This window comes from Cryptotermes secundus, unplaced genomic scaffold (genome assembly GCF_002891405.2).
Source record: "Cryptotermes secundus unplaced genomic scaffold, Csec_1.0 scaffold557, whole genome shotgun sequence".
Classification (NCBI taxonomy): domain Eukaryota; kingdom Metazoa; phylum Arthropoda; class Insecta; order Blattodea; family Kalotermitidae; genus Cryptotermes; species Cryptotermes secundus.
In genome coordinates, this window is record NW_019735564.1 from 824,163 (window position 1) to 845,824 (window position 21,662).

Sequence of the window (21,662 nt, forward strand, 5' to 3'; positions counted from 1 at the left end):
ATGTTCCACTTACACAATTAATCTATATTAAATTATCACACAAACATTGCGTTTATGCCATATACGCACAGTGTATGGCGACAGCCTGCGAGTCAAAACGTTGGTTGTAGTCACAGTCACATTTTCCTAACAATTAATTCCTCTGATAGTAATCAGTTTCCGGGCCCGGCAAAAAATTTGCCGTGGAGCAGTAGTTGTGATACACTACTCATCGTAACAGTGGAGTGAACTGTTAACGACTTACTGGTTACATCATACAAAAAATAAAAAGTCAATTCCGACAGAGTAAATAGATTTTTCTCTCCTTTACAATCTCTAATCTTCCCTTGCATTATTAATACAAAGTTCGTCTCAAATACAATAAAGGCCGGAACCTTCGAATTATTCAATTTATAGCTAGTTTCCATATCTCACCCCCTCCTCCGATCCATTCTCATGCATTAAACCACGATTTCCCTTGAATATGCACGCTGTCAACAATGAGAATTTTCCTTTCACAAAGGTCGAGACAGCAATGCTGAATGAAACATGCATAGCTCTCACTGCCTTCTGGAGGCCCTGCTGACAACTCTGTTACATAACGGCAGACTGCCTATTTGTAGGCTTGGTTCGCGACAGTGGATTTGCGTCTCTGCAAGATCGCATTGTACACGTTGTAAAATATGCGTACTGCATAGGAATATTTGTTCATACTGTCACGTGCATGGGTGACTAAAGATGGGGTTCGGATTGGTAATTGGATTTATTAACAACCTATAGGTCGTAACTACAATTAATTATAACACTTACACTAATTCTTACACTACAAAGAACTCCAAGCTTATTCTTCAGTCTATCTTCACGGATTTATAACACAGGAGCTACAAAAGTCTAACTAAATCACACACTCTCAATATCACTGTGCTACAGCACGCATGAAATCTTCAAAAAACTCCGTAGCCTGTAGACCGTAAGCGAAATATATCAACCGAGCGACCGCCGTTTGTCGGCGAACTTAGTGCCAACTTTTGCGGATAGAACGTGTCGCGTGGTCAGCCCAACGGATCATCACGGCCGTTAATCTCGGTTTTCTAGACCGGAGCCGCTATTTCCATGAATTATCTCCTCAATTATCCTCACGAGGCTGAGTGGACCCCGTTCCAGACCCACTACTCCTCAGAAAAATCTGATGGCGCCGGGAATCGAATGTGGGACCTCTGGATCTGTAGCCAGAAACTGTGACCACTAGGCCACAGAGGCGGTCATGAAGTCTTCAAATCACATGCTAAATCTTCGCAGGTTTACTTCCTGTACTCCTCGAGCTTACTGCTTTCTTGCTTGTTCGTGTGTTTTTGCTGCTACTAGTCGTAACTCGTATCTGACTTGAACGAATTCTGTCACCTACATAGCCGCGGAACGGAAATGGACCTACGGTAAACACATATCACATGATAGCTATCCGGCCAGTCTATTGGCGTGTCGATCCGATCTACAGAAAATACAGCTTCCTCTATATAGCGTGTTGGACCGTGTGTGCAGAGCTGTTGCCTGGCAACGCGATGATCAAATCATCTACAATATCGAAATATTGACTCTGCCGGCTATACACATGAAAGATGGCAAATCAGAAGGCAGACTTGTACATAATATATGGGATTTTGTGAACAAAGGTAACAGTGAATTCGCCGTGGACGATTTCGAATGTCAGTCTAAAAACATTGGGTGTTACAAATGTAGAAATAGTGTACGGAATTTTAATATCGATGCGTAATTTCATGTTGCTTAGCTTAAGCCTGTAGCTTCTATACATTTACATATTACTTTTGAAGAATAGTAGACATAATTATTTCAGGAAAAAATATATTCATTTCGGACTCTCATACATTGGGCGGGACAAAGCGGTCGGAAGTACCCGGTTAAAATATCGAACAGGACAGCGGTCGTTCTGACTAATGTTTATTTTGTATCCTCCTTGAATGGTCCAGGATGGGGTAATAACTGTTGACAAACTGCAACGTCTTCCTTTTCATTCCTTTATAATTCATGCTGGATAATAATTTCATTTTGCCCTACTTAAATTTGCAAAAGTTGCGGCGTCCAATGTAACTTAAAAAGAAAAGGCACCATCTTTTACGGTTTTCATTTCTTTGCTAAGCAAATAAAAACGGAAGTCTTGTCCTACATGCTTACATTTCTTGTATACGTGTATTTAAGTCGATTTGCGAGAAATTGGGTCTAGGTAAGACTCTCTCGAATCTGAAGCCTAGATTTCATGTCTATGCAGAGCAAATGTCTTTCTGCAATCACGCGAAATGTCACAATATCAAGCCACACGTAACTCATTTGTGTATCTCTTCCGTGGCATGATAGGAACATCTCACACTCAAGTTCTAGATATATACAAGATCTTAGCCCCCAATCCTTGCAAATTCCTCCTAAAATAGACCAGGGAACTCAACACGGAAAGAATGCGCAGGTTCCGTGAGCTTCACGCGTCATGCCACACACCGGCGTCTCGCGAAACACATACAACATCTAGAAGGACTTTTATTTGATTTTTAGGCCATTTAATGTTCCTGTGTAAACATCACGTATTTCATAGCACCGAATACAAAAATACAACAGTCATGAAAACTGTGCAGAATAGGTCTAAGAATTCGGAAGGAGACGGTCGTGACCTATTTCAACGTATNATCCAATTGTAAGTCTTTCTCAACACCGCGGTGAGGGGGCGGGGGGAGGAGAAAATTGAAGCAGCAAAATGGAGATATACGTTGAAAAACACCAATGGCTTCAGCGAGATTAGATTATAATGTGTTATGTTTTGTTCATGTCTGGGCACATCCTGTCAAAACGTCTTGTTGCCAGACATGTTTCGATCTGTATCGGAAATGTTTCTCGAATAGCAGAATGTTGAGATACTGTTTCAAAACAGCTCAGAGACACAATTGCAAGATGTTTCTATATCATATTTCAGATGTGTGACAGAGTAAGAAATATTAAGTGTAGGAGCACGCAGTGGTGACTAGCCATTAGAAAGACTGTGAGATGTGCATAGTTTTCTTTTTTGTATTAGTAAAATTGCTTGTGCAGGTCACAGTGGCCGTACAGTCTAAGGCATGAACTGTCTTCGCTTGCTCGAATCCCATTCATGGCATGGATGTCTGTATTGTGCGCGTTTATTCTGTTTGTGTCATGTGTGTAGGTAGTGGCCTTGCAATGTGCTGATGGTGCTGATCCTCCAATGAAGGAGTCCTACCAACTGTGTACAGGATCAAGAAACTAAAAAACTGGCCTGTACAGCCATAATTATATAAAAGTCCCTGTGCTTAGCTAATTAAACACTATGTCATTATGTAGATCTACGTGAAGGCTGAATCCAACCCTCTGCCTATTCAGATGCCATATTCACTAAATTTTACTGCATTAAATTTGGCATGGGGGATTTAAAATTTGATGGAGAAATTAGGTGTCTCTTCAATTAGCAATTTACATAAGAAATTAAACATTTTCTATGTATATTTCTTGTAGTTTGATAAAACATACATATGTTAACACAACATAGAAACAAATCTGGAACTCCAAGTTATAAACTTCCATTTAAAATGAAGTCAGATTTCACCATCTCTAAGGCAGTGTTTCTCAACCACTGGGCCACGGCCCGGTACCAGGACCCAGCATAAATTTTACCAGGCCCTTGTCTTATAGAAAAAAGAATTTACCGGGCAGCGGTCTGACGAAGGTTGAGCACCACTGGTCTAAGCAGCATGCTGTGAAGGTGTAGGCTACAGGCCCCATTGAAGTAAAGCATTATGAATTGATTTTGAAATTATCATAGAAAGTTGGGTATGAGAACCTCTGCATGTGTGTGTGTGTGTGTGTGCCTGTGTGTGTCTATGTACGTGCACATGCATGTGCTGCGTACAGTGTAATAGAATAAAATCATGACACAGAAAACTGTATTTACTTTTCTACCGATAGAAATAACTGAAAATCTCTACAGTTATATCCAAAGTTCAAAATACAGAGATAGAGTGAAATTTTGAGCTTAGGCTACTCTGAAGTGGATATCTATACTTTGTTGGAGAGTTCTAGAATGCATCTCCTAAGATCTCTCCAGTTTCAATGCCCATCTCACAACTCTCCCTTCGCATGGGGTGCTTTGGTTGCACAAACAAGACTCCAGTGAACATATTATGCTGGTAATATCAAACCATTTATGGTTTTTTGGATGTTAAGAGCATACTGATACCTAGGGCAACAGGTTTATGACATACATTAGGATAATGCAGGCCACCTCTGTATGTTACACAGTACATTTAACCATACAGCTGCATGTCTGTTTTTAAATAAGGCCTCTCTACCCATACTGTCAATCTTGTGTGGTAGATTAATTCTAACATGGAGAAATGGTTACATAAAACTTGCCTCTGTAATGAATGGCAGAGTTGCCCATTTCATACAAATGGAAACCCTCAAACTGCCTATGGCTTCAACAACCTTATTTGCAATCCAACTTGCATTTCAGTTTCATTCCCTTATCTGTCTTCCTTGTATGGTGCTCAGTTAAAGAAGGGGACAGTTTTATGTCACCGTTACCTCTCACATTTCTGCAGATTTATCTACTGCACAAATATTTTCATTGGGCTGTTATGAATTCATGTTTTGTGGGGGCTTCACCAGCCTGGTGTCCAGTCTGCTTTTGCTGTCTCAAAACAATGACTTCCTTGTATGGTGCTCAGTTAAAGAAGGGGACAGTTTTATGTCACCTTTACCTCTCACATTTCTGCAGATTTATCTACTGCACAAATATTTTCATTGGGCTGTTATGAATTCATGTTTTGTGGGGGCTTCACCAGCCTGGTGTCCAGTCTGCTTTTGCTGTCTCAAAACAATGATTTCCTTGTGCTCTGACCTGCCACTACTACTATCTCCATTTTATGTCAGAAATCTTTCAGCTTGTAATTCCTATTCTGCCTCACTATGCAACATGGCCCAGAGACTGAAACAGTGGTGGGCTAGTATAGCGGAAACTAGCTCGTTTGTAACAGAACCTGGTCTGATGCTGCAAATACAATGTATATGATCTTAGGCCAGTTCCATTCACCTCCAATCCCCAAAACCTATTACCCTAACATTTATTGTACCATTTTCCTACCATGTCTTTCTTGATGTTTCAAGTGGTTACTTTCCCAGAGGTTTTTGCTTAGTTTTGTAAGCATTCCTTGCCTCCACTGTACAAGCTACACATTCAGTCCATTGTGAGCTCTTAGACACAATCATTCTGATACTAGATGGTCTGCATAAGAGAGGCACTCATTGCACAATATAGACAAGCCTCTTAAACTGCACAGACTGAAGTGACCAAGACAACATTTGAAGGACATGACTCTATCAACTAAATGTTATAAACTGTTTCCTTGTATGGATCTAGCATGTTGCCATAATACATGCCAACTTTCATGAATATTCATTGTCCATGATTTCAATTTGCTGACAGTTTAAGCAGTGGATCCAGTCTCCATGTCATGTTGCATCAGTATTACACTTGAATGTCTCTTGATTATATATACTGCCTTTCCATGGTACAACAGACTTGCGAATGTTTAATACACTGCCCTGCCCATTGTACACACAAAAAAGGGTAACATTATTGTGGAAAATATTTCAAATAACATGGTTTAGTCATTCAACAGAGTATTTTTTTAAATTTCTAATTACATGGGTCAGCCTGAATAGCGTAGTCGGTATAGCGACTGGTTACAGGGCTGGACGATTGAGGGGTCAGAGTTTCAGTCCTGGTAGGGTCAACAATTTTCACTTCTCCAATCATCCACACCAGTTCTGGGATCCACCCAACCTCCTATACAATGGGTACCGGGGGCTCTTTCACAGGGGGTAAGGCGGCCGGGGCGTGAACCTGACCACTCACCTCCAACTAGTGCCGAGGCCAAGAAAATGTGAACTTATACATCCACTCCTCCATGCGCCTTCATGGTGTAGTGCTTAATTAGTTAAGCACAGGGACAACTTTACCTTTACCTGATTACATGGGGGTCTTCTATGACTCAGGTACATATACAGAACCTGATTCTTATACAAGATATAAAACATCACATTAAAAAACACTATGACATTCAGATTTTATTTCTCAAAATAGTACAGAAAGGGAGAAAAATAAAAAATGATAGACTAGATATAAATCCTCAACCTACTTACTAAATTACGTGAACGTCCACTCAGTTACACTATGTTTAGACATGTATCCATTGTAGAAGTCCTTTGGTGACATTGGTTTCTTGCCAGGCACAACAATGGCTCTGAAGCTAATCCACTTAGTGTCTGCACACAACACACGCAGGACACGACTCTTATGATCCAACTCCACATAACCAGGTCTATTTAGTAGCCAGCTGTTCCCAGTCTGTTGCTCCTGCTTAGAAGTTCCAATCTCTAATGATGGTTCCAGCAGCTTTATGGGTAGTCCATGCCATGTTGTGGACAATGAGTATAATCCCGTTAGTGCCCGGTGCAGATTATAAACCTGCACTGCAGCCATGTCCTGCCACTTAATGGCTGCCAGAGAAGAAGTAACACGAGGAGCTGCCGGCACATATATCAAGCATAAGCCATATGAAATAACTGTGAACTCCTGACTCTCTGTGGTAAAGGGGGGGAGAAAGAGTACGGATAATTAAAACCAACATATACTCCAAAAATTTGGAAAGCAAGTCCTGTTCAGTGCTAACATGCCAGCCTGAGAAGCAATAAAATAATAAAGTATAAAGCCGCACATCATTGTGCAGCATTACTGATACATATTACTGAAACAGACATAATGAGCAATATTTAAATCATCAAAGGAAGTGATAATTAGCGGGTTCTGTAAGTAATGTAGTTAATCCACAAAGTGGGTAATTCAGCATCTGCTGATGTCTTAAATCTTATCGTAGTAACAAGTTCTCATTTTTGTGTTCTTTTTACAGAAATAAGTTTTCATTAAATATATAATACATGTATCATTCAACAAAAGATTATTTACATTTACACAAATAAAACATTAGCCAAGATTTAAAGAATAGCCCTTAATTTTATATATACAGTCATTATAACAGTGTTTTTTCATGATTGGAATTTGATTCAATTATCCAAATCTTTGATTAACTGAACCACATCTATCACTGAGTAATTTGCATAATCAAAATGGTACTGTACTTAGAAAGTATATAAAAGACCATAATTACATAAAGGAAAAAAAAATGCAGGAAAATTTTACCAGTTAGTACACCTTGAAGAAAGACAAGAAGGGGATGTACCATTAACCATATTTCCTATTATTCACTGCCACTGAAATGTATAGCGATTACCAACCAGCAGAGTGTGGTTGATATAGAGCACTAGCACATCTGAGCCTCCCATGCAAACATTCATGCACCGGTACTGTCTGACATTACATTTTTATATATTCTCATATAATCACATGTCAGAAACTGCAGAATTGCTACAGATGCCACAGCTTTCATCTCACAGCCAAAGAAAGTCCATTCCAAAATGTCTTATTCAGACAATCAGATTAATTCTGCATTACATGACAGAATTTTTACTTCTGTGTAAGAAGTTGCTGGCTACTCTCATATACTACCATTGGAAGAAGTAAGTAATTGTATATAACATCAGGTTTCTTTTGAATCTAAACACTTAAAACAGACAACAAACTTAAATATTAATAATAATAATACAAGAATACTTCAAAAGAAAGAGGACCTGAAAAGCACACTCATGCATGTAATACATAGTTTTGATCTCATTTTTTGCAATACTGCACCATTTTTGGCCTCTGTGTTCATTTATTGTCCAAACAAATTTATTAACAGAAATAATCAATAAGATATATTATATTGCAACCATAAATTATGCTCTCCTTTTATTTTATCAAATGTATGCCATATTAAAAAAGGTTTGAAATAAAAATTCTTGGCAAGAGATTTAGTTTATATCATGCATCTATTCTTTCACATGAGACACTGGATATTTTCTTTTTCAGCCATGTGAACATGATGTTTTGAAAGACTACTGTACACAGATGATTGGCGATATGTTCAACTGGCCAGGCAAACTGTAAACCATAACACATACCATATGTAATACCGAAGTCTGGCTGGGGTACAGACTTATGAAGGCAGTGGGGCAGGTCTTTCAGAGTCTCCTGAAGAAGTTTGGCTCCAAGTTCAGCTAGTCGTACCTTCAGCATTGGTGCTGTGTCTGTAGGAGTGATAGGGCAGCGCTCCTGGAGAACAATATTGCCTACATCAAACCTGCACAAGGAGAATGTGATGTATCTTTCAAAAGCTGGAAATGGAAGGCCTACTTTAACCCTCTCTGGTATAGGGCACAAGTTACCCAACAACCAAGATAATACAGTTTTCTCTCTGGTGTCTTACAGATCATTAAAGAGGAAGTCTACTACAAACCTGCAATCTCAGTCATCTGGAGCATTTCTGTTTACACAACAGGGATCACGTAAACCATATATACTTACTCACTTACTTACTCATGGAGCTGAGCCCTTCTGGAGGAGCCGCCAATTCTGCAGCTACTCAAGAATTTCACAGCATTTTATGGCACCCGAATGTTCACTACCATGTTATCAACAGCCCTGCACTGGTCCCTATCCTGAGCCAGATCAATCCAATCCATACCATCCCATCCTATCTCTCTAAGATCCATTTTAATATTGTTCATCCACCTACACCTTGGTCTTCCCAGTGGTCTGTTTCCTTCTGGCTTTCCCACCAATATCATATATGCATTCCTCTTCTCCCAAATTCCTGCTACATACCCTGCCCACCTCACTCTCCTTGAACATAAACCATACATAAATACATAACCGCCCAAGGTTATCAATTCTGTCTTTCATCTGTCCCTGTCTCCACACCACAATGCTTAGGTACACAGATGACCTTACCTTTATCTTTAACCTAACATAATCATAATTACCATTATCCTCTACTTCAAGATAGACTTTTATTAGCCTGTTCCATGTCAAAGCCTATCCTCCTGTTGTCATCCAACACTTCTTCATCCATTTGGTTGGTAATTCCTAACTTCTTTGGTCACTCTTGAAAGGTCCATTCTTAAGACTTCTTATGCCATTTGATTTTGTAGTCTTGGATTCTTTCTGCTAAAGCACATATCTGTATTGCACTGCAAATTGTCATGTCATGGTCTGTAATTGCATATCCAGAGATATGCCTTATAAAGTGCATTTCTGCTGTTTCAATTTTCCTCCTTTTAGAACTGTTAAAAGCCCAGTTTTCACTTCCACACATAAGCACAGAAGCTACTACTTCCTTACAAATTTGTGTATCCTTTCTGGTTTTATTTTTTAGCATTCTCCATATTTCTCCACAGGTATGTTGAAAGCTAAACAGCTTCTTTTCAAGATCGTTGTCATACATGTATCTGTTGCAATCCAGGTAACTACAGCTCTGAACTTGTTCAGTTGTTTTAACATTTATTATTGTCTCTGATTTAAATGCACATTTACCTTGAAAAGCCATTCCTTTGTTATTGTTACTATTATTAAAATTTCCATATCACAGCTATTTGTTATGATTTGTGACTGATAAATAAACAAGTAGAAATCCTATGACTTAGTCATTCACATGTATAATTGTCTAAAACTGTGGAGTCTAATTTCAAATCTGATCTTACCTGAATCCGCCAATGGTATAAGGCTGTAGTTTATATTAAAAAGTGTTGGAGACACTGGATATCCCTGCTTAATGCCTTGGTCTGATCTTCAGCTCACTGTTCAACCAGTATTTACAAAGACAGATGTATCATGTCCAAATACGAGAACAAATATTTAGTTTTTTTATTGTAGAAAAAAGACTGTAAATACAAAAAAGGCCTAGGCATTCTCAATCCGGCCTTCTGTAGCACATTCTTATAAATATCTTCTTCTATAATAGCAGTTACCCAGTGATTCTTAATATATATCTTAACTTAAATCTGAGAGTATACTTTTAATAATCAGTACAATTACTTCTGATCATTCTACTACTGAATCTATTGACAAATAATGCTATAACCCCAAAATATTGTGCAAATGAAACATGCATAAATAACTGTTCAACCTACCATAAAGATATACACAAATAACGTACGTACTTGTGAGCTTTCACCTGCATAATGGTTACTCCAGTCTCGGAGTCCCCATTCAGGATAGCATAGAAGATGGGAGCAGCACCCCTCCAGCGAGGCAGCAGGCTGGCATGAACATTCAGAATTCCTCTGCAACCCATGAACACTGACATCAATATCCCTCTAAGAGTGCTTCATGGTATCCTGAATCTCATTTTGTATACGCACAAAGGGAATGACTCAATTATGGATTTAGAAATTAGATGCCCAAATGATGACACTAGTCCAACATCAAAGTCTCCAGGGACTGCATGGAATGGCCAATTGAATGCAGCTAACTCAGCTGCCACTGCAAAGTCCCTCACAGGATTCTTCTTTGCTTTCAGAGATGTCACAACAGCAAGTTGCTTCACAAAACCACCATCTTGCCTGGTAAAACATGAATCAATCAGTTGGACATACAAAATTTATTGGGAACATTCAACCAAAAAATATGAACAGGTGTAACTGAATTAAGTTTCCAAAAGTCTGCTCAGTTATATTTAAGAAAATAGATGAAAGTACAGAACTAACGTGACTTAGCTATGAAGGAGCAATGTGGGGTAAAAACTGCTCTGGTATCTGAGTGACAGAATAATTCAAATCGAATTCTGCAATTGGAAACACTGTTTCTATTAATTTTCAACAAATGATGATGAAGAGGCATAACCCATTCCAAATGTTATACAATTAAAACACAACAATGAATGCATATAAATAGCATAAACTACAATATGAATTTTTAACACGTTCTCAAACATTTGGCTATATATATTATTATTTTTACTTACAATTCTCTGAAAAGCATTTTCAGGCTCGGAAGGGAGAAGTCATCTGTGCCGAAAAACAATACGCGCCAAGGTTTTCCTAATTCCTTATTATTACTAGTAACATGTGTTAGATGTGTGCTAGTTAGAGTTCTCAACCCTCGCCTGCTACATTTTAACAAGCCAGTATTTCTTGCAAAAATATCCGCATTATTTTCGTAAGCTGCACCAGTCACATAATACAACTTATATATAAATTTTCGTCCTAATGGTGTACGTAATTTCATAATTAAGTGAGAAGTTACTTCATTCGAAAATGAGTTGGATTAATACAGTTTGTCTTTCGAACAAAAAAGTCCATGAATATGACCAACATTTTTCATGCCTGCCGATTACCACCACGCCACATAACCTCAACCACCTCAAAATATACACAACCACGGATGAATTACATCAGTGCACGTCAGTAATCAAGTCAGGGATCTTCAACAGCAGTCGCAACATAACAATCGATTATTAAAAATTTCGATAATTAAACCTTCTGTTAGTATATGTGCAACGGTTGGGTTCGATTTGTTTATCAGATCAGAAGTGCGTGACCGCCTGATCCGTAAAAAAAATATGGGGTAACTATCCAGCTCTTACATACCAATTATGGGCGAAATAGTCCCACTGTTCCACTGTTCAGGCGCTAGCCAAGATGGAGGTTCAGTAATGATGGTTTCGGTTGTCATCCCTTTGGCAGCGCTCTGTTTGATGACTGCCAAGTCGTGTAGTCGTGTAGCTTCTTTGCGTACACTCCATGCAGGAGAACACAACCCACCAACTCCTCAACACATGTACTTCTTGAGAACTAGACATGCAGCACGACAGACAACAGAAACACGCATGAGCATTATGGGAACTTAATATTAACAATATAAGCAACAACAGAAGCCACAGTTCCCAGGCCCAATAATTTTAAAACCTGATTATGACCACATTGGTCAAAACAAGAGATGGATTTTTAAACTTTTGAAGTAAATAACTTTTAACAAATTTTATAGAAAATAGTGTTGCAGATGATACTGCAAAACATTAATCAACACTAAAATAGCCCTGCAACTGACTGAAGCATTACACATTCTCACCCTGTTGCCCTAAGAGCAGTGTTGACAATAATTCACAGAGTAAAATGCTTGTGGAAAGTTGTATCTTTATTATATTTTTATAGCGATTGTTGTTAGTGTATATTTAGTGCTATCTGTATGACTCTAATAAACATGATGCAAGAGGAGAAACTTTCTCCTTTTGCTACTGTATGTGAACCATAACCTTCAATAAATTGGTCTAGATATAAATGAAGGTAAAACTATGTATGAGCATGGCATGTTATGAAGTCAGAAGCAGCACCAAAGTAATTATGTAGGAATAGCAATAGGTAATTAGATTCAGGAATTATAAATATACTAACTTCTATAAGCTCATTGCTGTATATTTCAGGAAGTAATGGGTAAAGTGCCTCCTGTATATGTGTGACAGCTTTCCTGTGACTTCCCTATAGACCATACTATTCTCTAATGCATGATGCCCAACCAGTAGAACAACTCTTACAATATCATCTTCTCTTTTGAAAATTCTGCCAGATCCTCATGGCTGTTGGTGATAATGGTGACTTCCACAAGGAGAATATCACTTACTTTTGGAACTGTAGATGAAACTCCTGGTCTTGTCACCTGTGAGAATCCTTTAGAGAAAGCCTAGATTGTTATATGCTGCACTGATGATATCATTAATGATCCTCATGCAGTCATTGCATTGTCCTTGTGCCAGCATTACTGGAATGTTGTGTTGACAGACATGAATCATCTTTGATCTTCACTGCACATGGTGTGATAATTAACAGCCAAAATTCCAACTTTCTCTGCCATTATCTCTGCTGTCTGATGAGAAACAGAAAATACAACTTACAGCATCTGTCTCACAAAGTCCTCATTCCATGCTGTTGCAGTCAATCCAGGATGGCAGTCACATTTCAATGATTCATGACCATCCACGAATGTGTGTTGCCACAGAAACACCTCAAACCAGGTTTCTGTCTGATGCATCATGCAGTGTTTCCATTATTGATATGACTCTCTCACTTGAGGAAATCCATTTCACCACTTCAAGATCTTTAAGGAGTGCTCTCCTCTGGGACTCACCGTCTAGGGGCAACAGCAATTCTGCTAATATGTGTAGGGGATATGCATATATTTGACACAGGTGAAAAGGTTCCAGTTTACTCCCTACAGTGTTGCTGTATTTGTTTCTGTCCTTGAACACTTTGATGCTAACAGTCTTTAATGTTTATAGTACAGAAGACCTAACTCTGACAATGAATTACCACCACCACTGAAAAGATGACTATATGCAAATACAAGGTAAAGCAAGGTAACTGTAATAATGAATACATATTTTTAAAGTGGAAGCAAGATACAATAGTAAAGGAATGTATGCAGCTAAACATCCCAAAATTACTATTACACAAATTAAGTTATTGATCCAGGAATTTACAAAAGTATGATAAAGTACAGAAAAAATTACTCCAAATATATTCTTTTGGAGAAAAGCGAGACGCAATAATAAAAAATAAGTTTTCTATCATATGGACATAGAAGATGTGAAACATGTTTTATAGACTTCAAAATTATTACATGAATAAATTTACCATTGTTTTACATCTATAAATTAAAAAAAATGAGTCTAGGAATTAATGTAATTTAGGTCTTGAAAATGTTCCAAGCCATTATGGTAATTCCTTCCCCTCAGCACTACAGCTCAGGGTGAGCTCTGGCCTCTTGAACAATCTGCCTCCATTCTTCTCTATTCTTCCATCCATCCAAGGCTGATTATCTGGTTTCTGAACAGTTTAGTTTTTACGGTGTGAGTTTGTTAGCCTCACGCCCAAACCCCAACCTGGAGGACCAGGGTATCCCTATTTGTCTACACCCTAACCTATCCTGAATGGGTGGCCCTACCAGTAGCTACGCTACCACCAGTATAGCTCTCAGGGTCTCAGGAGCACTCGAACCCCACCACCATGATAAGGTGGAGACACCATTGCTGGGGCCATTATGGTAATATCTAAATGAAAAAATCTCAAATGACTCCAAATTTATTAGTTCCTGAGTTCAAAAAGTCACAGACTTAACACAAATATAAATCATTAGTAAGTACTATTCTATTATGATGAAAATTTTAAATTAATTTTTTCACCACTTTCAGTACAATGAAAACTTTGAAAAGCTGAACAAGTTATGCAAAGGAATTTCCTGGCATGAAAAAAAAAAGAGCACATTTAGGGAAAAACAGCTCTGCCTTTGGTTTTACAGACTTATTTCATACTGCCGTATTCAAAATTTACACAATAAACTTGTAACAATTAAATATGAAATATTTCATTGTCATATTTAGAGCAAAAATACTATTTCATACTAGACAGCATGGTGAAGTTACTGAGAAACAAATGAAAGTGCATTTAACACTTACAATAAGGTAATACAGTGTTACCCCATTCATTTCACTCATGCCTGAACACGAAAAGAATTGGAGTTAAGTATTGAAAAAAATTGCAAATTTTTAAGCACCAAAATGGACAATGGTTTTTCTTTCAAACTATCAAATTTCTGCATTCCTGTGTTATACATCATCAATAATCATTGTTATGATACAAACACATTGCAAAGACTGCCACCAAAGTACTCTTTCTGGGATAGCTAGTTGGTCATTTACGCATTTAGTAGACTGACAGGGAAAGCAAGAACAGATCATATTTCTGTTACGTTTTATTCAGCCACCTGTCAAGAGTTTTTCTAGAAATTCCCACTTTTATGTCTTCCCAGAAGATGACTTACAAACAAGATTTCTTTTCTGCTAATCCCTGTAGTCATAATGCTTAGAAACTTCATTTAAACTGGCAGTTGTACAACCATACTGGTTATAGCATTGTGATTTTAGATGTATTTGCTGCAAAACTGCAACACATATGCCAGTTGTTCTCAACTCTTCTGTACAATAGCTTTAAACCAATCATCAACATGACTTCAAATCTGCCTTTAGGCAGTTTCCAACAACAAAATTCTTCTGAGGATTCTTTTGACCCTGCTGGGGGTTCCTGTGATTATGATCTGTGTTGCGACATGAGATTGGGAACTACAGGCATATATTAAGATTATTAAATTGTTCTTGATATTTAACAGCACTTTCTCAGGCAGACAGGTCACAGAGTGTGGATTGGAAACAGGTGATAAATTGGGTAGGCTGTAGAATAAAATGGTTTGGTTTTCACAGCAGTGAAGATATCTAGGTTATGACACCGTAGATTCTAGAAGGTGGTCACCATCATTTCAGAGGATCATGCTGCTGTCTCCATGTTCAAACCTGTACCTCTGTAATACTGGTAATCACCTACCAGGCTATATGGTGTCATAACCCAGAAGAGTTTTGGCCTAATTTAAGGTACTAATCCAGCATTTGCCTGGAGGGACTCCAGAAATCCACAAAAACATTCAGGAAAGTACCGTATTTACGCATGTATAGGCCACACATTTTTTGCCAAAAATTCAAGAGGAAAACTGGGGTGCGGCTTATATTCGAAATATTCGAAATCACACTTCATTTAAAAAAAATTATATTCATAATTAGTAATACAGGGTGTTCTACTCCTGAAATAATATTCCAAGAAAATTATTTTTTCTATAATTTCTGTCTGAAAATTGTGCTGCGGCCTATACATGTGTAAATACGGTAGGCCTCCAGGGTGGGATTTCATGAATATGAAACAAGTGATAATTATTTTATCAAGACTGGCAGTATTATTCAGTTATTTTGTTCTCAACAATCCACTGTAGTGACTCTGTGATGCAATTACACTTGCCAGTGCTTGAATTTAGTGTCCAGCAGTATCCCTCTTGGTTTGCTGACATCAGAACTTGACAACTGAGGGGAGACAAAATTATAATTGACTATTACAAGTAAAGGTGATGAAGTTAAAACATGTAAATGCAGTTTTGTACAAAATGGAATTCTAGAATGATTTTTTCCTAATTTATACTTAATAATAGCACTGAGGTTCATGACTAAAGTGTCTAGCAGCACAGAAGTTCTGATCCAGAATAATGTTGTGAACCACATTTCTGATACAAGACACCATATTGGTTTGCTGAAATTTGAGTTAAGTCTGAATCACGGCAGGAACTTTTCTCACTTCTGCATCTAAAATGGCTCCACCCAGGTTCCTTCTTGTGAGTAATGGGCGAGTAAAGCAGCCAGCGTGAAAAGCAGACTGTTTTTCTGACCTTCTGAAGGTTTAACATTGGTCTGTTATTAACTATAGAAGTATATTATGTTGGACACTGTCAAATTCTTTAGTTGCATTTAAAATTATACAGCATCTTGGATCTGGAAGAGGGAGGAGGAATGATCCTGTACATTGGGCCCATTATACAGAATTAGTCTCAACTGCTGGAAAATGCAGGAAGCTTTGGACAGTATGTTTATTCTCCTGCTGTCAAATATCATATGTAGGAGAGAGAGATGCTGCTCCCCCTGGTAATATTTGAAGCCAAAAGATGTCTCTGTTGTTACAGTTCCTGCCTGCATCTCTGTCTCCAACATAAAATATTTGATGGCAGCAGAACATATAGGCTCAGAACTTCCTTGATTGTCCAGTGATTAAGACCAGTTCTGTTTAATGGACCTAACTGCCTCCTCTATTTCTTACATCTGATGAAGAAAATAAGCCAGCTTCTGAAATGTCATGAAACTTTAAATAAAACTAAAACAATGGACAACGTCCAACATAAAGATGTTCTAATTAATGACCACTTATCTCTACTTAGTGTTATGGTTTAGAATGAACAGAGTTATATAACCACACCTTACACCTATGCTCATTACATGGTGGTTAGGAAAAGTGGAAAAGTCTCTAATTTCTGCCAAAGCTGTTATAATCCACCTACTCAAAAACCAGGGTACACCATACCTTGTGTATGCAAATTTATGGAAGAATATTCTGCATAAGCATGTTTAAATTTCCTATTAGTATATGAATACTTGAAGTAATTGTTAAATAGATTGTTAAGGTACAAGAAGAAAAGTATCAAATGTAACAAGTGTTTTATTAAAATGTTGAGTGAACAAAATTGCCATACAGGTTTCTGTCCTACAGGACCATCTTCAGAGGCTCGTTTAACAATGTCTCATTAAAATATGCTAGAAGTGTGTTGTAAATACAACATAGTAACTTCCTAAACATGATGTAATGGTCTCCAGTAACTGATGATGATCATGATGCACCCTTGTTCCCATAGCAGATGGAGTACATACAAAAATAGAGTGACATCATGTGGCACAAATAATTCATTATGTTTCAGAAAGTATAAATACATGTAAATTAACTTAATGACAATTTAAGCATAACAAAATATTTAAAAACTTATATTTGGAAAGAGAGGATACTGCTGCTACCAATTATCATCTGCGACTGTTGCTCCTGAAACAGAAAAATGAGAACTGTTATACAGCTTGCTCGACACAGAACAATCATTATAAATATAATTATGAAAGCATAATGAAATCAAGTCAAAGGTTCTGGAAGAATTCTCTTATCTATTTAAAAATGCAGACAAATATTTCTAATTTAGAATAAATCATGAATATGACATGTAACTTTTTCATACATTCATAGATTTCATCCATAAATAAATATGAAAGTGTTTATACAGTTACTCCACACATATTATAATTGCCGTTACACATAACAAATCACAAAGTTTTGAAAAGAATGTTGCAACTCTCTCAAACTCCCATACACATTACAAGGGAGTCTTGAATAACCATCAGTGCATGTAGTCTCTTATAAAGCACTTCAGTCAGTACAACCTTTATTTTACAACACATACATTTAACACAATAGCCAAATATAAATTACACTTACATAGTGTAAAGTGAAGAATGATGCACAAAACCTGTACTTATTATATTTTTGAACTAGAAACTCAAAATGAAAACTATATTATTAAGAACAAATCCATTTTTGAGGACGAAAACTTTTGAAATAACCAATCATTACATTCACAGATTAGTTTACATTACATCATAATTATTTTTATTATTTTCCACATCTTAGTTTTTCATTATTAGAGATAAGTAAAATAATAATAGGTGTAGTATGAAGATGTGCAAGAAACATTTGAAGACAACTCTATCATTGCTTGCCTTCACAGTGACAAAGTTAACTCATTTACCACTTGATCTCATTCTGACATAATTTATCAGCTGCCATCAATATGACACTACTCACTTGACACAGTAATAATCAGCTATCTAGTTTTATTCCTCGATAGGGCAAGAATTATAAAAGAATGGTTTACAAATGGAAAAGAATATTTCAAGATGGAGATATGAAAGAAGAGTTGATTTTAAAAAGTAGCTGAAATAAACATATTAGTAGAAGTAATTATATGAAAGTGACAATGGAAAGGAGAGGATGGAGGACTGACAATATGCAACCTTGACCATCTGCAAAGGTAGTGCATAGATTTACAGTGGGTCCCAGATGGATATGAAAAATTTATGCAATTCATACCAACAAGGTTTTGACTACACAGACAATTTTCATTTTTCTTAACTGAGCCACTGGTGTAATTAGCCGTGTTTTCTAAGCAGTGTTAAAATTGCGTACAGGCTAAATTCAAAAGACATAACTGATGTCAAGTATGTTTATGCTAAATTTGTTGGATTATTCAAGTATTACTGACCTTGTGGTCACTTAAGCAATTGCCAGGTTGCCAGATGTGACTTAAATTAGGGCACAGGTTTAAACTTCCGGATTACATATAGATACAGTATGTTCCTATGGATTTCTATCATGAGTGCAAGTACTAGCAAAGGTGCCAAATACTGAAGCCCCAGACCTTGGAAGTTAGTGATGTGAGAAGAAATTAATATAGTAATTAGTCTTCAATATACCTAAATATAAAATTCAGAATTAAAAAAAAGGAGCCAGAAAATGGAGTGTCATGAAAGGTGGGCAAGGAGTGTGGTGGGGTATGTTGCCAGCTTGCAAGCACTTCTTGTGCGAGAGAAATATCTAGACTCCGCGTCTCTGTCTACACTGCTCCAGAAAAATTGAGGGTTACCTGATTCATGTTAGCACCAGAGAATTCAAGAAGCTGCGACATGTATATAGAAGTTTGCAAGGTGTGGATAGAAGACAGTCTTAGAGTGAGTCCAACTGACTGTAGCAGTGTGAAGATGTGCATCCAGTGCACAAAGAAGCAAACATGAAATTGTGTGTCTGTTATGTTAGTTCAGAGTATTTTTTTTATTGCTAGTGGGGTGGGACTAAGTCCCTTGTACTGCGGCAACTTCTGGCCTATTGTACCAGCCCCAGATGACAGGCAAGGCTGATTGTGGAGCAATTGGTGGAATGAAGATTGGCAGGGGAAAACGAAGTCCTTGGAGAAAACCTGCCCCAGCGCCACTTTGTCCACCACAAATCCCACTTGACCAGATCCTGGCCACCACAGTGGGAAGCCAGCGACTAACCGCTTGAGCTATGGTGTGGCCCTCAGAGCAAGTAACAGAAGATCTCAGAAGAGGCCAATGCAGTGATGTTATTGTATAATAACGAGTGGGCAAAGAGGTGAAATCAAGATCATAAGTGGTTATGATCACCAAGGCAATAACTGCACCAAATAATGACATTATGCATAGTGTAACAATTATGGCATGTTCCCTCCCTCCTGTTTAATTACCTGAATAATAAGTTCTGGGAAGAACTAATCACCTGCCTTCCTTTGAAATGACAATAGCTGCAGAGAAAATAATGCCGCCAACAATCTTTCATTGCTGTGGAAACATCTTTATCAAATCATTAACTAGAAATGATAGGGGGATACACAGACCCACGGACTCTCTTTTGATAAGATATGGACAGCACAGAAAATGATGCATTCAACAATTCTTCTATTGTTGCACGTATTTGTTGTCACTGGAATGTGTTCACCAACCCGCTGCCTAGCATAGAACAGAGGGATATATTTAGCTGAGCCATTGACTTGCACCAATATACGGGGATACAGATACAGAAACAGAGACTGATGGGATGGATTTATAAAGTACGCCCTTGAGACTGACTCAGTTGCCATGATATATACATCTGCAGAGACAGGATGTAGATCGCATTGGCCTACTTTCCTACAGCAGACTAAAAATAGTAAGAGTTACAAGATAGTGTATCAGACATAAAACACGTGTTTTGTTTGCATCTACAGCATTTGTCTGAAACACTTTTTGCTCTTATAGCTAGTGACCTGCACTCGAGATGCATGAAGAAAGACATGTATGTCTTTATGTGAAGTGTTCGTTATTTTTATCTGATCTTAACTGCAATTGAAGTATGTCAACAAATTTTAGTAGAACTCCTCACTACCAAATATAATGAAAATCCATTCAGCAGTTTTTGAGTTGTTACATTCGGGTAGTCTGGTAGACAGACGTGGCAATAAGCGCCAGAAAATTTGTGATGAACTTATTTTTACCTCCACCCCTTACAGTCCTGCTCATCTGTGAAATATCAGGTCCAAATCTGTCCTTTTGTTCACACCCTTACCTGAAGGATATGTTACAGTCACAACACTCAATGAGAAAATGCTAAATTTATGAGCTTTCAGAAATTCGCTCTTAGCTTACATGGTTGTGACAACGAAATAAACTCAAGTTTCACTGAGAGCAAGAATAGCATAATCAGTATAGTGACTGGCTACGGGCTGGATGACTGAGGGGTCAGAATTGGAGTCCTGGTTGGGTCATGAATTATCTCTTCTCCACACTGTCCAGACCAGCTGTGGGGTCCACCCAACCTCCTATCCACTGGGAATGGGAGGCTCTTTCCCTGGAGGTAAAGTGGATGGGGCATGAAGCTGATCACTCACCTCCAGCTAGTACCCACATCAAGAAAATGTGGATCTATACGTCCACTCCCCCATATGCCTTCAAGGCGTAGTGCTTAATTAGTTAAGCACAGAAACAACTTTACTTTCACCTTACCTTCACTGACGAATGGTGACCAGAGCTTCCATTACTTTGAATGGTAGTGATTAAGAATTGAAATTAATCCCTTTTAAAATCTAGTAAAAGCAAGTCATCAAGGCTTTTCATCATCAGATTCATCAGCCATTCATATTCCTTATAAAATCTGAGCTTCTTCCAATGTAATACCATTATAATTTGCTGAAGCAGCCATTTTACAACTTAAGACAATATACTGTGCAAGTGTTTCAGCCTTGGATTTGAAACTTTTCAATTATGATCAATACAGAAACTGATACTTCAACTTTTCTGTTATAGCCTCAGATTATTTCACTGCATTCTACAGCTGTCTAACACGTTAACAATTACATAAAAGACTGTCCACCAACATCTGTTTGATGACTTGACTGTAAACACTTTCTGAATCTAAGTATTATTGAGAAGCTGTTTATAATAAAACTTCTTAATGTATCAAACATTTCTTGGCCATTTTATAGAATTGAAATCGGTGAAGAACGAAATGTACCTGGATGCTTTGCTGTGAACCTTGCCACCCAGCCAGTTCCTCCATTGTGAACACTCGTTGTGTAGATCACAGAGACAGTGCCAGTGCTGCCTTCATGTAGCACAGGATTGTCCTATGAAGAATGAAGCATATCTCAGGATAAATGACCA

General features: G+C 37.8%; 2 protein-coding genes and 1 long non-coding RNA gene across 5 annotated transcripts in view; 1 reads left to right on the forward strand and 2 right to left on the reverse strand.

Annotated features, from left to right (window-relative positions):
- Nucleotides 1–6,097: 6,097 nt before the first annotated feature.
- LOC111869613 (methionyl-tRNA formyltransferase, mitochondrial) lies at nucleotides 6,098–11,342 on the reverse strand. Its single transcript, XM_023861264.2, has 5 exons — nucleotides 10,956–11,342; nucleotides 10,354–10,554; nucleotides 10,153–10,275; nucleotides 8,116–8,294; nucleotides 6,098–6,582 (listed from the first exon to the last, which is right to left on the reverse strand). Exons 1-5 carry the CDS (start codon nucleotides 11,216–11,218, stop codon nucleotides 6,203–6,205), a joined length of 1,146 nt encoding a protein of 381 aa, XP_023717032.1. The 5' UTR covers nucleotides 11,219–11,342; the 3' UTR covers nucleotides 6,098–6,202.
- A 119-nt stretch (nucleotides 11,343–11,461) lies between these two features.
- Nucleotides 11,462–14,230, forward strand: LOC117282729. Its single transcript, XR_004513574.1, has 2 exons — nucleotides 11,462–11,557; nucleotides 12,922–14,230. It is a non-coding gene; the product is annotated as an uncharacterized LOC117282729 (long non-coding RNA).
- A 2,822-nt stretch (nucleotides 14,231–17,052) lies between these two features.
- Nucleotides 17,053–21,662, reverse strand: part of LOC111869610 (cubilin) — a 253,251-nt gene continuing 248,641 nt past the window's right edge. For all 3 annotated transcript variants that reach the window (XM_033753496.1, XM_023861259.2, XM_023861260.2), the window contains exons 69-70: nucleotides 21,514–21,625; nucleotides 17,053–17,445 (exon numbers count right to left, since the gene is read on the reverse strand). In XM_033753496.1, coding sequence (XP_033609387.1) covers nucleotides 17,417–17,445; nucleotides 21,514–21,625 — 141 coding nt within the window. In that variant the 3' untranslated portion in view covers nucleotides 17,053–17,416. The remainder of the gene's footprint in view (nucleotides 17,446–21,513; nucleotides 21,626–21,662) is intronic.

What these genes read in the sequence shown, in the direction of transcription:
- LOC111869613 (XM_023861264.2), bottom strand. Translation starts at nt 11,218, where the DNA reads ATGAAATTACGTACACCATTAGGACGAAAATTTATATATAAGTTGTAT. An exon ending in ATAATTGAGTCATTCCCTTT is followed by an intron (nt 10,276 to 10,353) that starts GTGCGTATACAA and finishes CATGGGTTGCAG; the next exon opens with AGGAATTCTGAATGTTCATG. An exon ending in AGACTTCGGTATTACATATG is followed by an intron (nt 6,583 to 8,115) that starts GTATGTGTTATG and finishes ATGTGCCGGCAG; the next exon opens with CTCCTCGTGTTACTTCTTCT.